Source organism: Myxine glutinosa, chromosome 2 (assembly GCF_964187855.1).
Source record: "Myxine glutinosa chromosome 2, kmMyxGlut1.1, whole genome shotgun sequence".
Taxonomy (NCBI): Eukaryota; Metazoa; Chordata; class Myxini; order Myxiniformes; family Myxinidae; genus Myxine; species Myxine glutinosa.
Genome location: NC_136262.1, coordinates 87075034 through 87092352, shown reverse-complemented (window position 1 = coordinate 87092352; position 17319 = coordinate 87075034). Strand labels below are relative to the sequence as shown.

The following is a 17319-nucleotide window of genomic DNA, read 5'->3' as shown; positions in this document are numbered from 1 at the left end:
GGTATGGTGGGCCGAGCGGGATGGCCGCCGTATCCGTACAAGTTACCCGATTGTGCCCGAATGTTGACTAATCGCGCTACGCTGGCTCAATAGGAAAGAGAAGACACCCGGCTGGATTACAATCACACAATACGACACCAAGGGTTCAGTTCTCAAGTATATTCGTACGGAAAAAGGTTAGATTACAGGGGCTAGAGGTATATTACAGGAAGACAGGCACTTAGACACACTCTTATATTATCCCCGGACAGACGACAGACACACGGGACAAAATGCTGACTCACACGGGGGTTGATGAAAAGGGGAGGCAGGTCGCGATGGCTCAGGTGCACCTGGCTCAGGGACAGAATCACGTACGGTGGTGTCCAGAGATGCGTGAAGGTATCACAGCGCTTGTGGGTCGCGACTTTGGTCTCAAGCTGGGGAGGTCGCTCAGCGCTCGGGAGGGTGGCGTCTTTTCCTTCCAAGCTCGGGGCGCATCTCACGTCACGTCCGGCAAGCGGCTGCGTATATCCGGCGGGGAGTGACACGCCCTCGGCTCGTTAGCGCCGCCCCAGATGGCATCGGCCCATGGCTTCTCATTGGGTGCGGGGGTTACCGGCTCCGCCCTTGACGAGGGGCCGACAGGGAGCCCCTTCGTGGTAACCCCGTGGAGCGCGTGGTCAATGGTGGCTAACCGAGCCGGAAGGAGGACGCCCACTCCCCATGCCGTCACCGCGCCGCCCCCCTCTTTTGTTGTTGTTGTTGTAGTTGGCGCTTCTTCATGGGGAAGAGATGCGGAGAGGTATGGGGAGGTCCTAAACTTCCTAACAGGTGCCATATAATCACATTCTGGTGCAACGAAGAGTCATAATTAATGGAAACAAGTCCTTAACTGACATAGATTAAGAATAACTAGGAAGATGTCCGAAAGTTGTCTACGTGTGGTGCGGGGGACCTGGGCACGACATTTAATGGGGGGATGAAGGGGAAGATCGGCTCTAATGGGTGTTGTTTACAGACAATGGGACTAGGGAATGGGGTAAGGGAGAGTTGGGGAGTATCGGAGAAAATAGGGGAATATTTACAAGCGGATATGGAGGCCAAATTCCATATTCGCAACAATATGTTATAAAGTGTCCAATATAATATATAATACAGCAGCACGATCTGCCTCATGCCGATGCATATCATATAGTCGTGTTCGTTAAACGTTCGAGTAATTGTAAAATAATATTTTGTTTACTTTTTGATGAGTGATCTATATTAAATGAAAATTGGATCATATATTTATATTATTTATGACAATTTATTTCGTGTTTTTATCACTATAATATCAACGCAATTATATAAATCGTTATAATAGTAACGCATTGACCACGATATAAAAAACATTGTCAGTATAAGTGCGTTAATCAGGAGGTATATTTCATTTTGTCGCGTGTTACTTTTGTACCTTTCGTTGCCCTCTGGTGCGCATTCATTATTGCGCTGCGTTTGGTGGCCATGGCGGTGTGCTGAGCACATGTTCTACCGGTTCGCGCGTGATCGGCTGTTATGGCAACTGCGCAATTCCCAGGACTGTATTTATATTTTCACGGACAAATGCTTTGAATGAAAACAGAGCCGTTCAGCATTCTTTGTTTTGATTGGACAATCCATGTTGGTGACGTCTATCATATAGACATTAGAATGGGGAACGTGGCGAGCACACGGTAACTCGGGCGGCAAATGAGGACTGACTACTGTTTACATTCCAAAAAAAAAAAGTCGAATCGTGAAGCTTTTAAATGCCAGATGTTTAATTTCGTTCTCCCTATGCACCGTGATATATAAAACAAAGCGTTTTGATTTCTTAACATGTCCTTCCCGCTTGAGAATTTCACACCGAATAAGAAGAAGAAGAATATGACACCAAGTTCCAATTCGCTTTTGTTTTGATGTCCGTATTAACAATGTACATCGGAGATTACTCAGATTAGACGCTGCAGGGTTAACAAAACGGGTCTATGAGGCCCCGCCCCACGCGGACAAGACCTGCCCGAGACGAGAACCACGTGATGTTTGCCAACAACGGTTGCCATGGAAATGGCTTCTTATTGAAAGGTAAACTTGAGGCGCGGATGCAACGGCTGAACAGGAGGGTGTGAGCAGGGAAAGAAATGCGGTCCATGATGTCCTAATAACTGAAAGATTGTATTCCTTCCTATTTGAAGACTATAAAATCTGGGAAATATATATTTATATTAGTGTGAAAACAGTGAACGTTTGATTGGCGTGGACATGATGAAGTGTCTCTGCAACATCTGTACCTGCGGGTAAGAGACGTTCGGCGAAGTTTCTTCCATGAGCAAACTTATAACTACCATAGTCCATACTCATTGTAGCTTTCTACGTATATTAAGTCGTGGCATTACAGAGGATATATCATGAGTCCATGAATGTAACACATCAAGGCACGGCTCACGGCACGCTTATGTCGTGGATACACACATATCACGGCCGGATCACGGCACGCTTGGTTAGTGGATACACACATATCACGGCTGGATCACGACACGCTTGGTTAGTGGATACACACATATCACGACACGCTTGGGTAGTGGATACACACATATCACGACACGCTTGGTTAGTGGATACACACATATCACGACACGCTTGGTTAGTGGATACACACATATCACGACACGCTTGGGTAGTGGATACACACATATCACGGTCAGATGACGGCACGCTTTTGGATGGGAGAAGATAAGAGATGGTGGTGAACAGCTGTTTTAAAGACCTGGAGGGAGGATTGGGATCGAAGGGAGTGAGGGAGTTTGTTCCAAAGGCGGGAGAAAAGAGGAATGAAGGTGTGAAGGTGAGCAGAGAGTCTTGATTTTGGCAGTTTAACCATAAGAGGGTTGCAGGCAGATCTTGTGCGACCTGCAGGAATATTTGGGGGACAGAGCACAGAGAGAGCTGGGGGTGCAAGGCCGGAGAGGAGTCGGTAGAAGACAGAAAGACCACCTACCTACCTGCGGTGAGTACGTGAAAGGCCCTCGGAGTTAGCTTCATCGTGGGACATTCCAATGATTCTGAATGCTTTGGTTTCAACAGTGTGAAGCCGAGCTAGGTGTGAGGCAGGAGCACCAGCCCAGAGGGGAGAACAGTATTCCATTGAGCTGCGGATGAAAGCCTTGTATGTGGTGAGGAGCTCAGGTGTGCCAAGGAAGGACTTCGCACGATGGAGGATGCCCAGTCGGCGACTGGCTTTGGAGGCCAGCATGGAAATGTGGTTTTCCCAGGAAAGATCATGGCAGATAGTGAGACCCAAAAGCTTGAGCGACAGAACTTCTTGGAGAGGATTGTTCAGAAAGTGGATGGGAGGGTTGTCCAGTCGGTCTTTTCGGAGACACAAAGTAAGAGTGTGAGATTTGTCAGGATTGAAAGACATGTTCCACTTGTTTGCCCAGTCTGTGATTTTGTCCAGGTCTGCAGAGAGTGAAAACGCTGCAGACTGCCGATCTGAGGGATGAGGTATGGAGCTGCAGAGAGTGGAGTCATCATCAAATAGATAGAGAGGATTTTCAAGAGAGTCAGAGAGATCATTGATGAAGACCAGAAAAAGCACAGAGCTCAGAACACTGCCTTGGGGAACTCCAGCCTGGAAAGGAATTGGAGACGAAATAATTCCATTGATAGGCACATGTTGACTACGACAGGAGAGGAAATCCACGAGCCATAAGTGAAGATTGGCCATGGAGACGGCTATGATCTCCTGTCTGGCATTGAGGACCTCCGTCCATTGTTAAGCAAGCAGAAGTAGCATGTCCAGGGTAGAGTGGCCTAGACAGCTCTTAAAATCCTGGTGTTTCACAGGCAGGGAGATTCATCAATGTGTGTGCCATCCCTCAGATGGATGTTAAGTGGGCATCCTGTCTGCCAGCATTAGTTGGTGGACGTTAAAGATCCCACGGTGTCCGTCGCAAAGTGTAACTGAGCAATCCCCGGCCCCATGGCCAAAAATATACCAAAATTCCTTCCCTAGCCTCGCGTTTCCCCTGTCCCAAGGGAACGAAGTAGAAAAGGGTCAACCCCCATTGGGGTCGTTACACTATGCCTTAGCTGGGAGTAGTTGTATACGGTAGGTTCTAGGCCAGACCACCCTCACCACATTCTCCACATTCCCCTTACCCCCAAACCGAAACTGCCGCAACTCAAAATCAGGAAGTGCCTCACCTCAAACCAGATGTGACCAATTAATTATTTAATTTTCAGATTTTCACGATTTTCAAAAAAATAATGTGAATGTGACTGTGGCTCCCATGGGCAATGCAATCAGCCCGCTGTGACAAAACAGGTAGTGCTCCCCAAGCCACACTTCCTCATCTATCTATAATTCCAGTAATCTCTGTACGTTTGTTTGTCTGTGACCGCTGTTTCTCGACAACTACTGGTCCGATATACTTGAAACTTGCCAGGTATATTGCTGGGGACCCGAGGATGTGCCTTTTCAAGGTTTTAAATTAATCGGAGAAGTACTTACCGAGCTATGTCCAAAAAACGCTTCAACCAATCAGAGAGCAGCGAGCTATCACGTGTGCCGAACGTGGCGATCAGACTCTGCCTCGGACGGCACATTTGACAGCGTATTCATTTATTTCACGTTGGAAAACTATGTTGCCGTTAAACTATGTTTTAAAACGAATTCAAACTGCGATTAAATTAAAACGATTCATCGTAACTGCGATTTGCGAACTTCCGGACAGTCAAGACTTCACTTCCGGCAGCCAATCACAGAACGCTTTGTTGCGTAGGCGTGGCCGATGTGAGACGAGCGGAGCTGAGCGCGTTACGAGCTGACCGCCATTACGGTACGTAATTCGATTTCTTATGCGCATTATTTCTCCCAATTCAGTCAGAGCGAAGGGCGGAAGCGAAGAGCGTTGTTTTTTTTGTTTACGGGCGTACGGGCGGGGTAGAGCGTACGGGTAGCGTTTTTTTTTTTTTTTGGCAAGGAACGGGCACCCACGTACGGGCAATGCCCTAGTCTATCTATAATTCCAGTAATCTCTGTACGTTTGTTTGTCTGTGACCGCTGTTTCTCGACAACTACCGGTCCGATATACTTGAAACTTGCCAGGTATATTGCTGGGGACCCGAGGATGTGCCTTTTCAAGGTTTTAAATTAATCGGAGAAGTACTTACCGAGCTATGTCCAAAAAACGCTTCAACCAATCAGAGAGCAGCGAGCTATCACGTGTGCCGAACGTGGCGATCAGACTCTGCCTCGGACGGCACATTTGACAGCGTATTCATTTATTTCACGTTGGAAAACTATGTTGCCGTTAAACTATGTTTTAAAACGAATTCAAACTGCGATTAAATTAAAACGATTCATCGTAACTGCGATTTGCGAACTTCCGGACAGTCAAGACTTCACTTCCGGCAGCCAATCACAGAACGCTTTGTTGCGTAGGCGTGGCCGATGTGAGACGAGCGGAGCTGAGCGCGTTACGAGCTGACCGCCATTACGGTACGTAATTCGATTTCTTATGCGCATTATTTCTCCCAATTCAGTCAGAGCGAAGGGCGGAAGCGAAGAGCGTTGTTTTTTTTGTTTACGGGCGTACGGGCGGGGTAGAGCGTACGGGTAGCGTTTTTTTTTTTTTTTGGCAAGGAACGGGCACCCACGTACGGGCAATGCCCTAGTACTTTGAAAGAGACAAAACGGTTCTCACAACAATGGATATCTTTAATTTTGGATATTGCAGATAATTACAACAATTAAAGCCATCAAAAAAAAAAGGACCAAGTCCTGAATTACCAAAAAAAAAAAAAAAAAAATTCAAACATTGGACTCCAGCCCCTTTGAACTCCACCCACATACACCATACCCACACACCATGCTTACATATATCACCAAACATTCATACTTCCTCATTCGGGGTTAGTTTATTAGTGAGATAGTTAGGAATCCAGTACCTTAATTTAATTTAAAAAAATTCACCCCACCCACACACATAAGCCACACCCACACACACAAGCCACACCCACACCCACACCACACACACACACATGACGTTGATGATGTAATCCCCATCATCCCCCCTTTTTGTGCGCCCCCACCTTTTGACCCAACCCTCTCCCCCCTCATTAGTATTGTAGGAGGGGGTGGTGGTCGATTGTGAGGGATCTGAGTGATATATATAGTATTGTAGGAGGTGGTGGTGGTCGATTGTGAGGGATCTGAGTGATATATAGTATTGTAGGAGGAGGTGGTGGTCGATTGTGAGGGATCTGAGTGATATATAGTATTGTAGGAGGAGGTGGTGGTCGATTGTGAGGGATCTGAGTGATGTATATAGTATTGTAGGAGGTGGTGGTGGTCGATTGTGAGGGATCTGAGTGATATATATAGTATTGTAGGAGGGGGTGGTGGTCGATTGTGAGGGATCTGAGTGATATATAGTATTGTAGGAGGAGGTGGTGGTCGATTCCAAGGGATCTGGGTGATATTTAGTATTGTAGGAGGGGGTGGTGGTCGATTCCAAGGGATCTGGGTGATATTTAGTATTGCAGGAGGAGGTGGTGGTCGATTCCAAGGGATCTGAGTGATATATAGTATTGTAGGAGGGGGTGGTGGTCGATTCCAAGGGATCTGAGTGATATATAGTATGGTAGGAGGGGGTGGTGGTCGATTCCAAGGGATCTGGGTGATATTTAGTATTGTAGGAGGGGGTGGTGGTCGATTCCAAGGGATCTGAGTGATATATAGTATTGTAGGAGGGGGTGGTGGTCGATTCCAAGGGATCTGAGTGATATATAGTATTGTAGGAGGGGGTGGTGGTCGATTCCAAGGGATCTGAGTGATATATAGTATTGTAGGAGGGGGTGGTGGTCGATTCCAAGGGATCTGGGTGATATTTAGTATTGCAGGAGGAGGTGGTGGTCGATTCCAAGGGATCTGAGTGATATATAGTATTGTAGGAGGGGGTGGTGACAATCCCACCCCCAACCCATAGCAAATATAATGAATTAAAACTTGCATTGTATTATTATACATTAACAAATCTGTAACATATTTCATAACATAAAGTTTGTTCGTGGGAGCTTTGCGGGGCTCGTCTTGGAACATCTGAGTATCCATTTCCTGTGAAAAACATACACCAAGGATTATCTCGTTAGCCAAGGAACATTACTCTGACAAAAAAAGGGGGAGTTGGACATCTCTCGTATGTATTTTAAACTCACGTTTTGTTGGGGGAGGTCCGAGTATGCTTTGATAATCGTTTGATTATCATTCTCATGGAAACAATCTTCTTGTTTAATACTGAGAGGGAGAGTAGCACAGAGATGTTAGGCAAGGAACATGTTTAATTTATCCCCTGATGCCCCATTAATTACCAATGTGTGAATTACCTTTCGCAAAGTTCTTCAAACAATTCCTCCAAGTTGGGGGTGGGTTGGGGGGTGGGGGGGTTCGTGGGAGCTTTGGGGAGCTCCCACCGAGGAGGGAGGTTTTTCCAACAGTCTAATCGGTCGTTGTGAAAACTCAGACGAATTGATGAAATTTCACTCAGGGTCTGGTTCAAACAGCTCCATTAATTGTGAAGTCCTTCCGTCGCTCTCAATCTTGGTTATAAGCGTGGGTGAAATTCTGTAAAAAAAATTAATATTTACATGGTTAATTATACAATTTAACAACAAAAAAAAACTTACATCAATGATTTAATGTTGTATAAAAAAAGAAACGCAATAAATACCTGTATTTTGTTGAAAGCATTTGAAAATCAATTTCTTCATCAGATGATTCTGTATAGTGGCCGTTCATTTTAGATTCTCCAGAGATATCGAAACTGTGTCCCTCTTTTTATAGAGCAAATTACGTCATTTCCCAAAATTTCCTCAAACAGTGAGGGAAAGAGGAAGTTGGGTAACAGTGTGGGAAAGAGGAAGTTGGACGACACAGCCTGCTTCTCACGCCGTAGTGTGGGAAAGAGGAAATTGGATGACACAGCCTGTTTCTCAAAATATTGTTGTGGATCCCGGGTTCGTCGACGTACTAAGGGGGGTTTAGGCCCTGCTCCCCCTCGAACTCCGGGTCTACGAGGCCGCCAACCACAACTACTAAACTCGTGGTCGACGGGTTGCTAGGCAACTCCAGCCGCCGAGCCCGCAGCTGCGCGTGGAAGGGTTAACGGTCACAACCCGAATACCTTCGGACACACACAGCCGTGAGAACGGGGACCGAACCCCGCACGAGTCACGCTGATTCTTGACGCCCAAGTGGTTGTGCGTCACGTGACTCGCGCCGTTTAGGATATCGAACCCGATCGAGCGGTTTTAATTCGGGGCGATGCTAGGTCAATAGATGGGAAAGGACAATGACGGCCAGGTTGGAAGTACCAAACACAGGATTTATTCACGATATATACAGAACATGGACAAGACAAAGCAAAGAATCTTAACGGCCTTACCTATTGTCCCAGACAAGGGCCCTCATTCGTTCGGGGAAGGGGGGGAAGAGGGTCATGCGCAGGAAGCGCAGCCGCTTTGTGCAGCTCGCCCGGATGGGCTCGGGCATGCGGCTCGTGCGAATGGGTTTGGTGGACGAAAGCCCCAGGGCACCAGCAGCCGGAGATGATCGCGGCAGGGACGACGACCAATGATGCACACGTACCAGGAGCAGGAACCAGAGGAGCGTTCAGTATGCAGGAGCCAAGCGAGAGAGTATAGCAGGAGCTCAGCACGCACGTATAGAAGGAGACCAGCATGAGAGAGTATAGCAGGAGACCAGCGCGAGAGAGGTAGTCTGTGTCCTGGGCCGGGTTTTCATAACCCCCCGAACCCCTACCCGAATGTTCCATGGGCCTCAATTGGCTGCCGGTCACGTGACGTGACGGCCCCTCATTGGTCACCCTTAGCCACTCCCTTTAGCTCCCATTGTTGACAGCTCTCATTGGCCACTCCCTTTAGCCCCCATTGGTGACAGCTCTCATTGGCCACTCCCTTTAGCTCCCATTGGTGACAGCTCTCATTGGCCACTCCCTTTAGCTCCCATTGGTTGCTCACTGCTCCTCCTTCGGGCCTGCAGGGCCTGGCCTAGTCCCATGACGAGGCACTTTAGGCTTCAACGAGGCCTACTATCATCCTGCCTGCCTCACGCATATCAACACATACTAACACTGGAAAGGGGACTATGCTTTACATTTAATAAGAAATAACTAACTATAGCAGGCTACTTGTTGTGGTGTAACTAACTATAGGGGGGTTGCCTTCATTCACCAAACTGCAACAATATATTACAAAAATGGTTGGGGAAAAAAAAATGATTTTTAGTTTAAAGAAATATATGATTAATAAAATGAGTATGATTAATAAAATGAGTAAAACTTATTGCAATGTTTGCGAATATGACTATAAAAAAAATTATAAAAGGCACCTACAATCCAACAAGCACACAGCCAAGCTTTCACATATGATAGCCCCACTTAAGCCCAAAACATATTGTAATATTTGTAAACATGATTATAAAAATAATTACAAACACAAGTGTGTTTACCTTTCACATTTGACAACCGTGTTGGAACGAGAAAGAAAATATTGTGGTGTTTGTGGCGAGTTTGTCTGGAGGATCACCTTTCCCACTCATCTTAAATCACCCAAACACATGGGGAGGCTTGGGTACACTATCAAGGACTCTGATGGAGCATTTAATGGACATATTAAAATAAGGATTTTTACTTTACCACCCCCAGAACCAAAACCAATAGCTGAGGCGGTTGAAACAGTCAAACCCGCCGTTGAAATCTATGTATAGAATGTTTTGGATGAGATTAAACCCCTTAAATTTTATATGGGAGTAAAAATGGAATTGAAAAAACCAAATACTGAAATAGGGGATCTTATTATAAAACGTTATATGAGAGCAGAACCTTACTTTATCGCATCACTCCAGGGATTCTTATTAACGGACGTTTATGATAAACTTATAGAACAAGAAGAACAGGTGGATCATTCGCTTGTGGGTAGTGGATTTACTATTACTAGAATACTTTTCATCGATATACATGTTCTAAAATCAAACCCCCTAAAAGCTTCTTCTTACATTGAATTACCGAAAAATATAATGCTTAAAAAGGCAATTATTAATATTCAAAATAAAGATCATAAATGTTTTCTACGGTCTATTCTACGGTCAACGTACAAACAGAGATTACTGGAATTATAGATAGATGAATAATCTATCTGTTAATGTTTACGGACTAACGGATAAAAACAAAGTTCAGGTTTTACAAACTTCTGATAACTATAAAAATGATGAAACTCATATTGACCTTCTATATTATAATTTGGAAGAAAATGCACATTATGCTTCCATCAAAAATTTATCAAGATTAGTTTCTTCACAAATAAACAAACACGAGGCAAAAAAATACATCTGTAAGCGATGTCTCAACTTCTGTAATAGTCAAGAAAGATTAGACAAACACTTACAATACTGTGTCATACATAAAGCCACCGTAATTAATATGCCGGCAGAAGGTTCAAACATATCATTCAAAGATTTCGATAAAACTATAAAACATCCATTCGTGATATATGCTGACTTTGAATGTATTCTTGGAAAGATAAACGACACTTCTTCAAAACCAAACGAAATATCCACGAAAAATATCAAAAACATACTCCTTGTGGGTTTTGTTATTATATTAAATCATCCGTTGGCAACAAATACAACAAACAAGAACGTTATAGAGGAGACGATGTGGCTTCTGAGTTTATAAAACGATTAGAAAAGGGCTGTCTTCGCTTAAGAAAGATAATGAGATTAGCCAATAAACCGATGAACCCCCTAACAAAAGAAGAAGAAACAGAATTTAAGCAACCAAATAGCAGCTGTCATAACTGTGGAAGAAAATTGATGGGATGGAAAATACTGGGGGGCCAAAGGTAAGAGATCATTGTCATCTCACTGGTAAATATAGAGGTCCGGCCCATCGAGACTGTAATCTTAATTATAAAACCCTCAATTTCATTCCGGTCTTTTTTCATAACAACACTCATTATGACACACATCTATTTATTAAGGAACTGGCAAAAACATATGGCTACCACAGATCAGGACTATATTTCATTCACGAAAACAATACGCACAAAAATAGGATTTAACAAAGAAAAAGGTAAAGATATATATGATATGACCCACATCAGGTTTCTTGACTCATTTAAATTTACTAGGGCATTGCCCGTACGTGGGTGCCCGTTCCTTGCCAATGCCCGTACTATATATATATCTAAAATTATATCCCCCCCCCCCTCTATTTACATGAAATGGTTTGGTCCATTCGCAACGACCACAGAACCCCCCCCTCTATTTACATGCAATGGTTTGGTCCAAAGCGAACGGTTTGGTCCATTCGATGTGATTCGATGATTCGATGTGAATGGTTTGGTCCATTCGCAACGACCACAGAACCCCCCCCTCTATTTACATGAATGGTTTGGTCCATTCGCAAAGCCAAAGCGAACGACCACAGAACCCCCCCCCTCTATTTACATGAATGGTTTGGTCCATTCGCAAAGCCAAAGCGAACGACCACAGAACCCCCCCCCCCTCTATTTACATGAATGGTTTGGTCCATTCGCAACGGCAAAGCGAACGGCGAACGGCTAAATCGCCATAGCTCGGTAAGTACTTGTCCGATTAATTTCAAACCTTGAAAAGGCACATCCTCGGGTCCCCAGCAATATACCTGGCAAGTTTCAAGTATATCGGACCGGTAGTTGTCGAGAAACAGCGGTCACAGACAAACGTACAGACGTACAGACGTACAAACGTACAGAGATTACTGGAATTATAGATAGATGGCAAGTCCATTATCTACCTTGGCATCAAATATTAAAAACTTTCTGTGTCTTTCAGAGTATATATCAGATAAAAAAGAAATTGAATTCTTATCACAAAAGGGAATATACCCGTATGATTACATGGATTCATTTGAAAGATTTAAGGAAACACAACTTCCCCCTAAAGAATATTTCTATAACAAGTTAAATAAATGTCATATAACCGATAAATAATATACTCAAGCACAAAATATTTGGAAAACGTTTAACATAAAGAACCTTGGTGAGTATCATGATTTGTATCTTAAAACCGATGTCTTACTACTAGACGACGTCTTTGAAACCTTTAGAACAGTTTGTCATAATAAACAATCATATGGGTTAGTTCCCGTCCACTACTACACCGCTCCCGGATTAGCTTGGAGTGCCATGCTAAAAATGACGAAACAGAAGTTGGATTTAATCAGTGATGTAGATATGCTTTTGGTGATAGAAGAGGCTAAAAGAGGAGGAATATCACAAGTATGTTCTAAGAGATATGCTAAGGCTAACAATAAGTATCTTCCTAATTATGATGATATGAAAGATAGTTCTTACCTGATGTATTACTATGCTAATAATTTGTATGGATGGGCTATGTCTCAAGCTCTACCTTATGGAGGGCTCAAATGGGTTGAAGAGAAAGATTATGTAAAGGTTTTACAAAACATCGTTACATCCTCACAAAAAGAATTGAACGATTCGGAAGTTGGTTATTATTTTGAGGTTAATTTGAAATATCTTGAAGAACTCCATAATAAACACGACGGTCTACCATATGCCCCTCCCAAAGAATGTCCGAAAGAAGAATGGCTAAGTGATTAATCAACGAACATTTAATATAAAAGGTAAACCAGCAGAAAAATTACTTACTGCATTATATGATAAAGAAAATTATGTTTTACACCATAGGAACTTGAAGCAATATGTATTGGCAGGTTTGATAGTAAAGAAAGTCCATAGAGTTATACAGTTTAACCAAAGTCATTGGATGAAGGAGTATATTGATTTTAATACTCAAAGGAGAACCGAAGCAAAAACCGATTTTGAGAAAGACTTTTATAAATTGATGAATAATTCTGTATTTTGAAAGACGATGGAAAATCTTAGGAATAGAGAAAACATAAGACTCACTACATCTTTAGAGCAAGCAGCAACATTAATTAATAAACCTAGTTTTCAAAGAGAAGTGGTGTTTTCAGAGAATTTGCATAAAGAGAGCATTAAAATGGATAAACCTATTTATATAGGAACGACGGTTCTTGATTTATCAAAATTACGAATGTATGATTACCTTTACAATAACTTGAAGAAGAAATATCAAGATAATGTTTCTCTACTTTATCCCATTCCCATTCCCAGCTGTTTTACTAACGCCATTTGTATCTTTCGTAATGGCTTTAAATTTTCTTAACTCATGTTTTCTTACAACAACCATCTTGTTTTTAATTCTAAGTAGAATAAAAAACTTTTAACATTTTAGTTTTAATTTTTCCAATTTATCCGCTTTGATTTTTCGTTCTAGTCGTGAATAATTAGTTTCTGGCGGCCAAAACAACTTTTCAAAACATAATTTATCTTTCATTGAAAATTTTGACGGAATTAAAAATTCCCCCCTCAACGTTAACATAACCCCTCCTCTTTCCCGAGTAAATACAAGACCTATTTCTCCAAACGCTAACTCTTGGTAAGTTTTATTTTTTATCTTGATCACTCGTGTTAAAACTACATTCTAGAAAAAACAGTTGGGTGTTCATTTATTAATTAGTTTATAGTTATTGTATAATTTTTCCAATTATTTGTTGAAGAACTTCGCGTAGCTGATCTACAGTTGATGAACAACTTCACGTCGGTGAATTCTGATGGATATAATTTCACCATTGAAAGAACCCATACGGTGATCCTGATCGGTTGTCTTAAAATTTACTTTAGAAATGTTTTTTTCTGACACGGGCAAATAGGTGAGATTCTTTGGTTCCATATTTAATTTATAACCTACTGTATTGGAGTTGAATAAGCGCTGAATGAAAATATTGTATTTGTTTCAATATACCCATTACAGTGATCCCTGGTGTTGGGCTAGCGGCTAGGGTGCCAGCTTAGGGTCCTAGGATCCTGGGTTCGAATCCCGGTCGATCGCTGAATTAACGCCAGGGGGGTTGACTCAGCCTGTTCATCCTTCCGAGGTCGGCAAATTGAGTACCAGTTCACTGGTAATTCCCTGCTTGTCGTAAAAGGCGACAAACAGGGTTGGCGGCAGGAAGGGCATCCGGCCGTAAAACATTGCTTCAAAAAGGGGACCAAAAAAAAACAAACAAACAACAACAACCACGGTGCCCGAAAAAGGCCAACCCCCGCTTTGCGGGGAAAAATGGCCTCTAAAGGTGGTTTTATACCCATTAGAGTGAGTATTACAATATGAAAGTCTCTTACGAGATACCAAATATTATACAATATGAAAATATTGTATAAAATAAATATCTGTTTCGATATTTTTTGGTACATCACCTTTTTCTTTCATAACGCGAGAAATTTCTGACCATAGTACAGGTATCTCCTAAGCTCCGGGGGGTACTTCTATAGTTTTATATCCAGTTCCCGGATCATAACTAAACTTGTTATTCTTTTCTGTGATATTAAACAAGGTATTATAGGCTTCCATAGACAATAGCGCCGCTTCATATTCTTTTGTAGGATCAAGTTGTATCGGGTATGGGAATGAAGCCGTGTGATCGCTCGTTGTAAAATCAAATTTAAGAGCTGTGTTTCTCATTTTATTGTATGTGAGATAAAAGATCTTTGTATTGACATTTATTAATTATTTTCCTATTCATCAACTGATCTAGAATAGCTGATATTTCATTAAAACAATTGTTGTTTCTGCCTCCTTACTACCTAGCAACAGTAATAGTCTATTAACTAATTGTGATGAGTCACTTGGAAGAAAACTAACACCGGAGCCTGAACTCAATCCAAGTTTATCTAAAGCATTAAGAATATCTTTTTCCTTCTCATTTTTCTTACCTTTACCCCTAATATACCCCTCGTAATCAATCGCAGTTATCAGCTCAATATACTCTCTATCTTCCTCTCTTTCCATATCAAGTGGTGCCTCAAAATATTTTGAATCACCGAGTCTGGCATTTCTATGTCTGGTGTGTGTGAGAAGAAACATTAATCTCAGGTTAAATTTAACATTTGGGTGGGTTTCACTCAAAAACATTAACTCATCATTAAATACCCATACCTCCTCGTTGACAAGATAAAACGCTGTTGGTTCTTCTTTTACTGATGGAATGAGACCCGTTTTGATTTTTGAGCCCTCTTTATATTCATTTTTTCTAAGAGCATTCGCAACATAATTAGAAAGTTTATTTGCCTCCTCAAAGCATCGGACTAATTCTTCATCATCAGATGTTGATGCTCCTATATCTCTAAGCTCTTGCTCTGTCATTTGACTAAAATCTTTTATCATTTGAAGTTTTTTGGGAGTATATTCTATCGTAGGAACTTGAAACGAACCCCCCTTTTGTCCTGTTGTTTAACAACTTTTAAAAGTATGGTAATTGTTGATGTTCCTTAAATTTTCTTGCTCGTTCTTCAGCATTCATTTTATTTATGCAAAGAAATTATTAGTTATTATATAATCTTCTTTAACAACGATATATTTATATTTTTCAGTCGTATGTTTCATATGGCCCTCAAATTCCTTTTTATTACATAATGTAGAACAATTATCCCTCCAAAAATTGGTTATATCTAATGCATTTAGTTTGAATAAAATAAAAGTATTAGCATTGTTTCTTATTGAGCGACGAAGGAGTTGAAAGTATTGTTGCGGACGCGGTTAAGATGTTATTTTGACCGAGCGGTTGGTATGACCGCGACCGAACAGTTATTCCCCGACTAGAACCCGATTCCACCCAAACTTTGGCCGTATCGCACCGCAGCTGCCCAATCTGGAAAACTCTAAAACGACCGAATGCAAAGAGGAAAAGGAATAAGACGAGAAGACGGACAGAAGAGTAATTGGATTTATTATTTACACATATAAGTAGGAAGCAAGCAGTCACGTTTATTTACAGGGACATGAGACGCAGGTGACACAGTGCAATCTTTAGCTTATACAGACTTATTGTTACTACCCAGGACAGCACGAACAAAACAAACTCACGTACGCCAATGGATGGAAATTGCAGGCAGGAATGACAGGAGGTGGGTGGCTGGAGGAAGGCCCGGAGCTGGCTGGAGTTTGATCCCGCACGGGACGTCGGGCTGGACCTCGACGGCCGCCGATGCCACCGATCCTGTCGTGTGCGCGGGGTAGCGGGTCGGAGCTGCTTGGTGGAGCCAAGCCAACGCTGCTGGTGGGGGGTCTGGCGTGACGGGTTCTCTCGCGTGACGGGTTCTCTCTCTTACTAACTCCAGGACTCTTTCTCTCTTGCTTAGTCCAACTCTTCCTCACCACCGACAACTCAACGCAACCCCTACACTCTCCGCAAACACTGACCACCACTGACGACCAACCCAGCTCTGACCAAAAAAACCACACACTCCGCTCTTGTCGTAGCTCATCCCGTCAAAGCTCATCTGCTTTGGACACGCCCTGCCTGCGGGTTATATAGGCCCCGCCCCTCAACCTTCGCGAACCTCCTCGATGTTTCTCTCCACACCCTCTCCAAGTCCAACCCCTTGTTCGTGGTTGGTTGAGTGGGGTTGACTCACTCCTCCCCTCTATGACGAGGTGGGGACCCGCCTTTCTTCCCCAACCCTGCCTCGTGGTCAATGGCGGATGAAGGGAAAACCGCCCAACATGCAGTTGGCAATGCGAATTGCAATTGACGAAAAGGGGGGAATGGAAGTGTTGGGAGTGGGAATGAAGGGAATCTATCTCTTTCACTGGTGCAATGGAGTATTTCAATTAATGGGAGACACAGCCTTACCCTAAAACACATAATAAGATATAACTATTGAACAGGGGTATTCTATGATTGGCTGTGGTGTGGATGCTTTATGGACTAATTATGGGATGCCCTTTGACCTTTACACAGCTCCGGAGGCAGGAGGCACAGAATAAACAATAATAATAATAATTCACACAATCAAAAAAATATACAGTCCTCATATCCGCAACAGTATGATTGACGAAGATAAATACAATTACAAGAAGAATGTCTCCCCCTTGTGTAGTAACAGTCCATAACCGTTTGATTTCTCTCATTAACACAATCGTCAAAGATAACGAGGTTCTTTTTTGTTTCATCTAAATCTTGGGGTAAAGGTATATCATCCGCATTATCGCTGAGAATACAAGTTATAGGTGGTGTGGGGTTTAATTTCTTTTTAACTTTTTGTAACTTACAACGTAGTTGTATTACATCTGCAATGTTAAGCTTATTTTGTTCATGTTGAAATTTACATAAATGGATTATATCTTCTTTTTGAAGACCGGCATTAAAA

General features: G+C 42.7%; 1 protein-coding gene and 1 long non-coding RNA gene across 4 annotated transcripts in view; one reads left to right on the top strand and one right to left on the bottom strand.

The window, feature by feature from the left end:
• Positions 1-17319, top strand: part of LOC137421633 (stabilizer of axonemal microtubules 2-like) — a 41835-nt gene that overhangs the window by 6771 nt on the left and 17745 nt on the right. The window contains exon 1 of one of the 3 annotated variants that reach the window (XM_078771191.1): positions 1864-2085. The exons of 1 other annotated variant lie outside the window; for it this stretch is intronic. Coding sequence is in view for 1 of the 2 variants with exons in the window: in XM_068107876.2 (XP_067963977.2) it covers positions 2263-2297 (35 nt within the window). In the remaining variant the exon portion in view is untranslated. Of the gene's footprint in view, positions 1-1863; positions 2298-17319 lie in introns of those variants that run through there. One more of the 3 variants, XM_068107876.2, reaches the window with a different exon arrangement.
• Positions 5702-8147, bottom strand: LOC137422601 (uncharacterized). Its single transcript, XR_010983527.2, has 4 exons — positions 7734-8147; positions 7390-7627; positions 7222-7300; positions 5702-7120 (listed from the first exon to the last, which is right to left on the bottom strand). It is a non-coding gene; the product is annotated as an uncharacterized LOC137422601 (long non-coding RNA).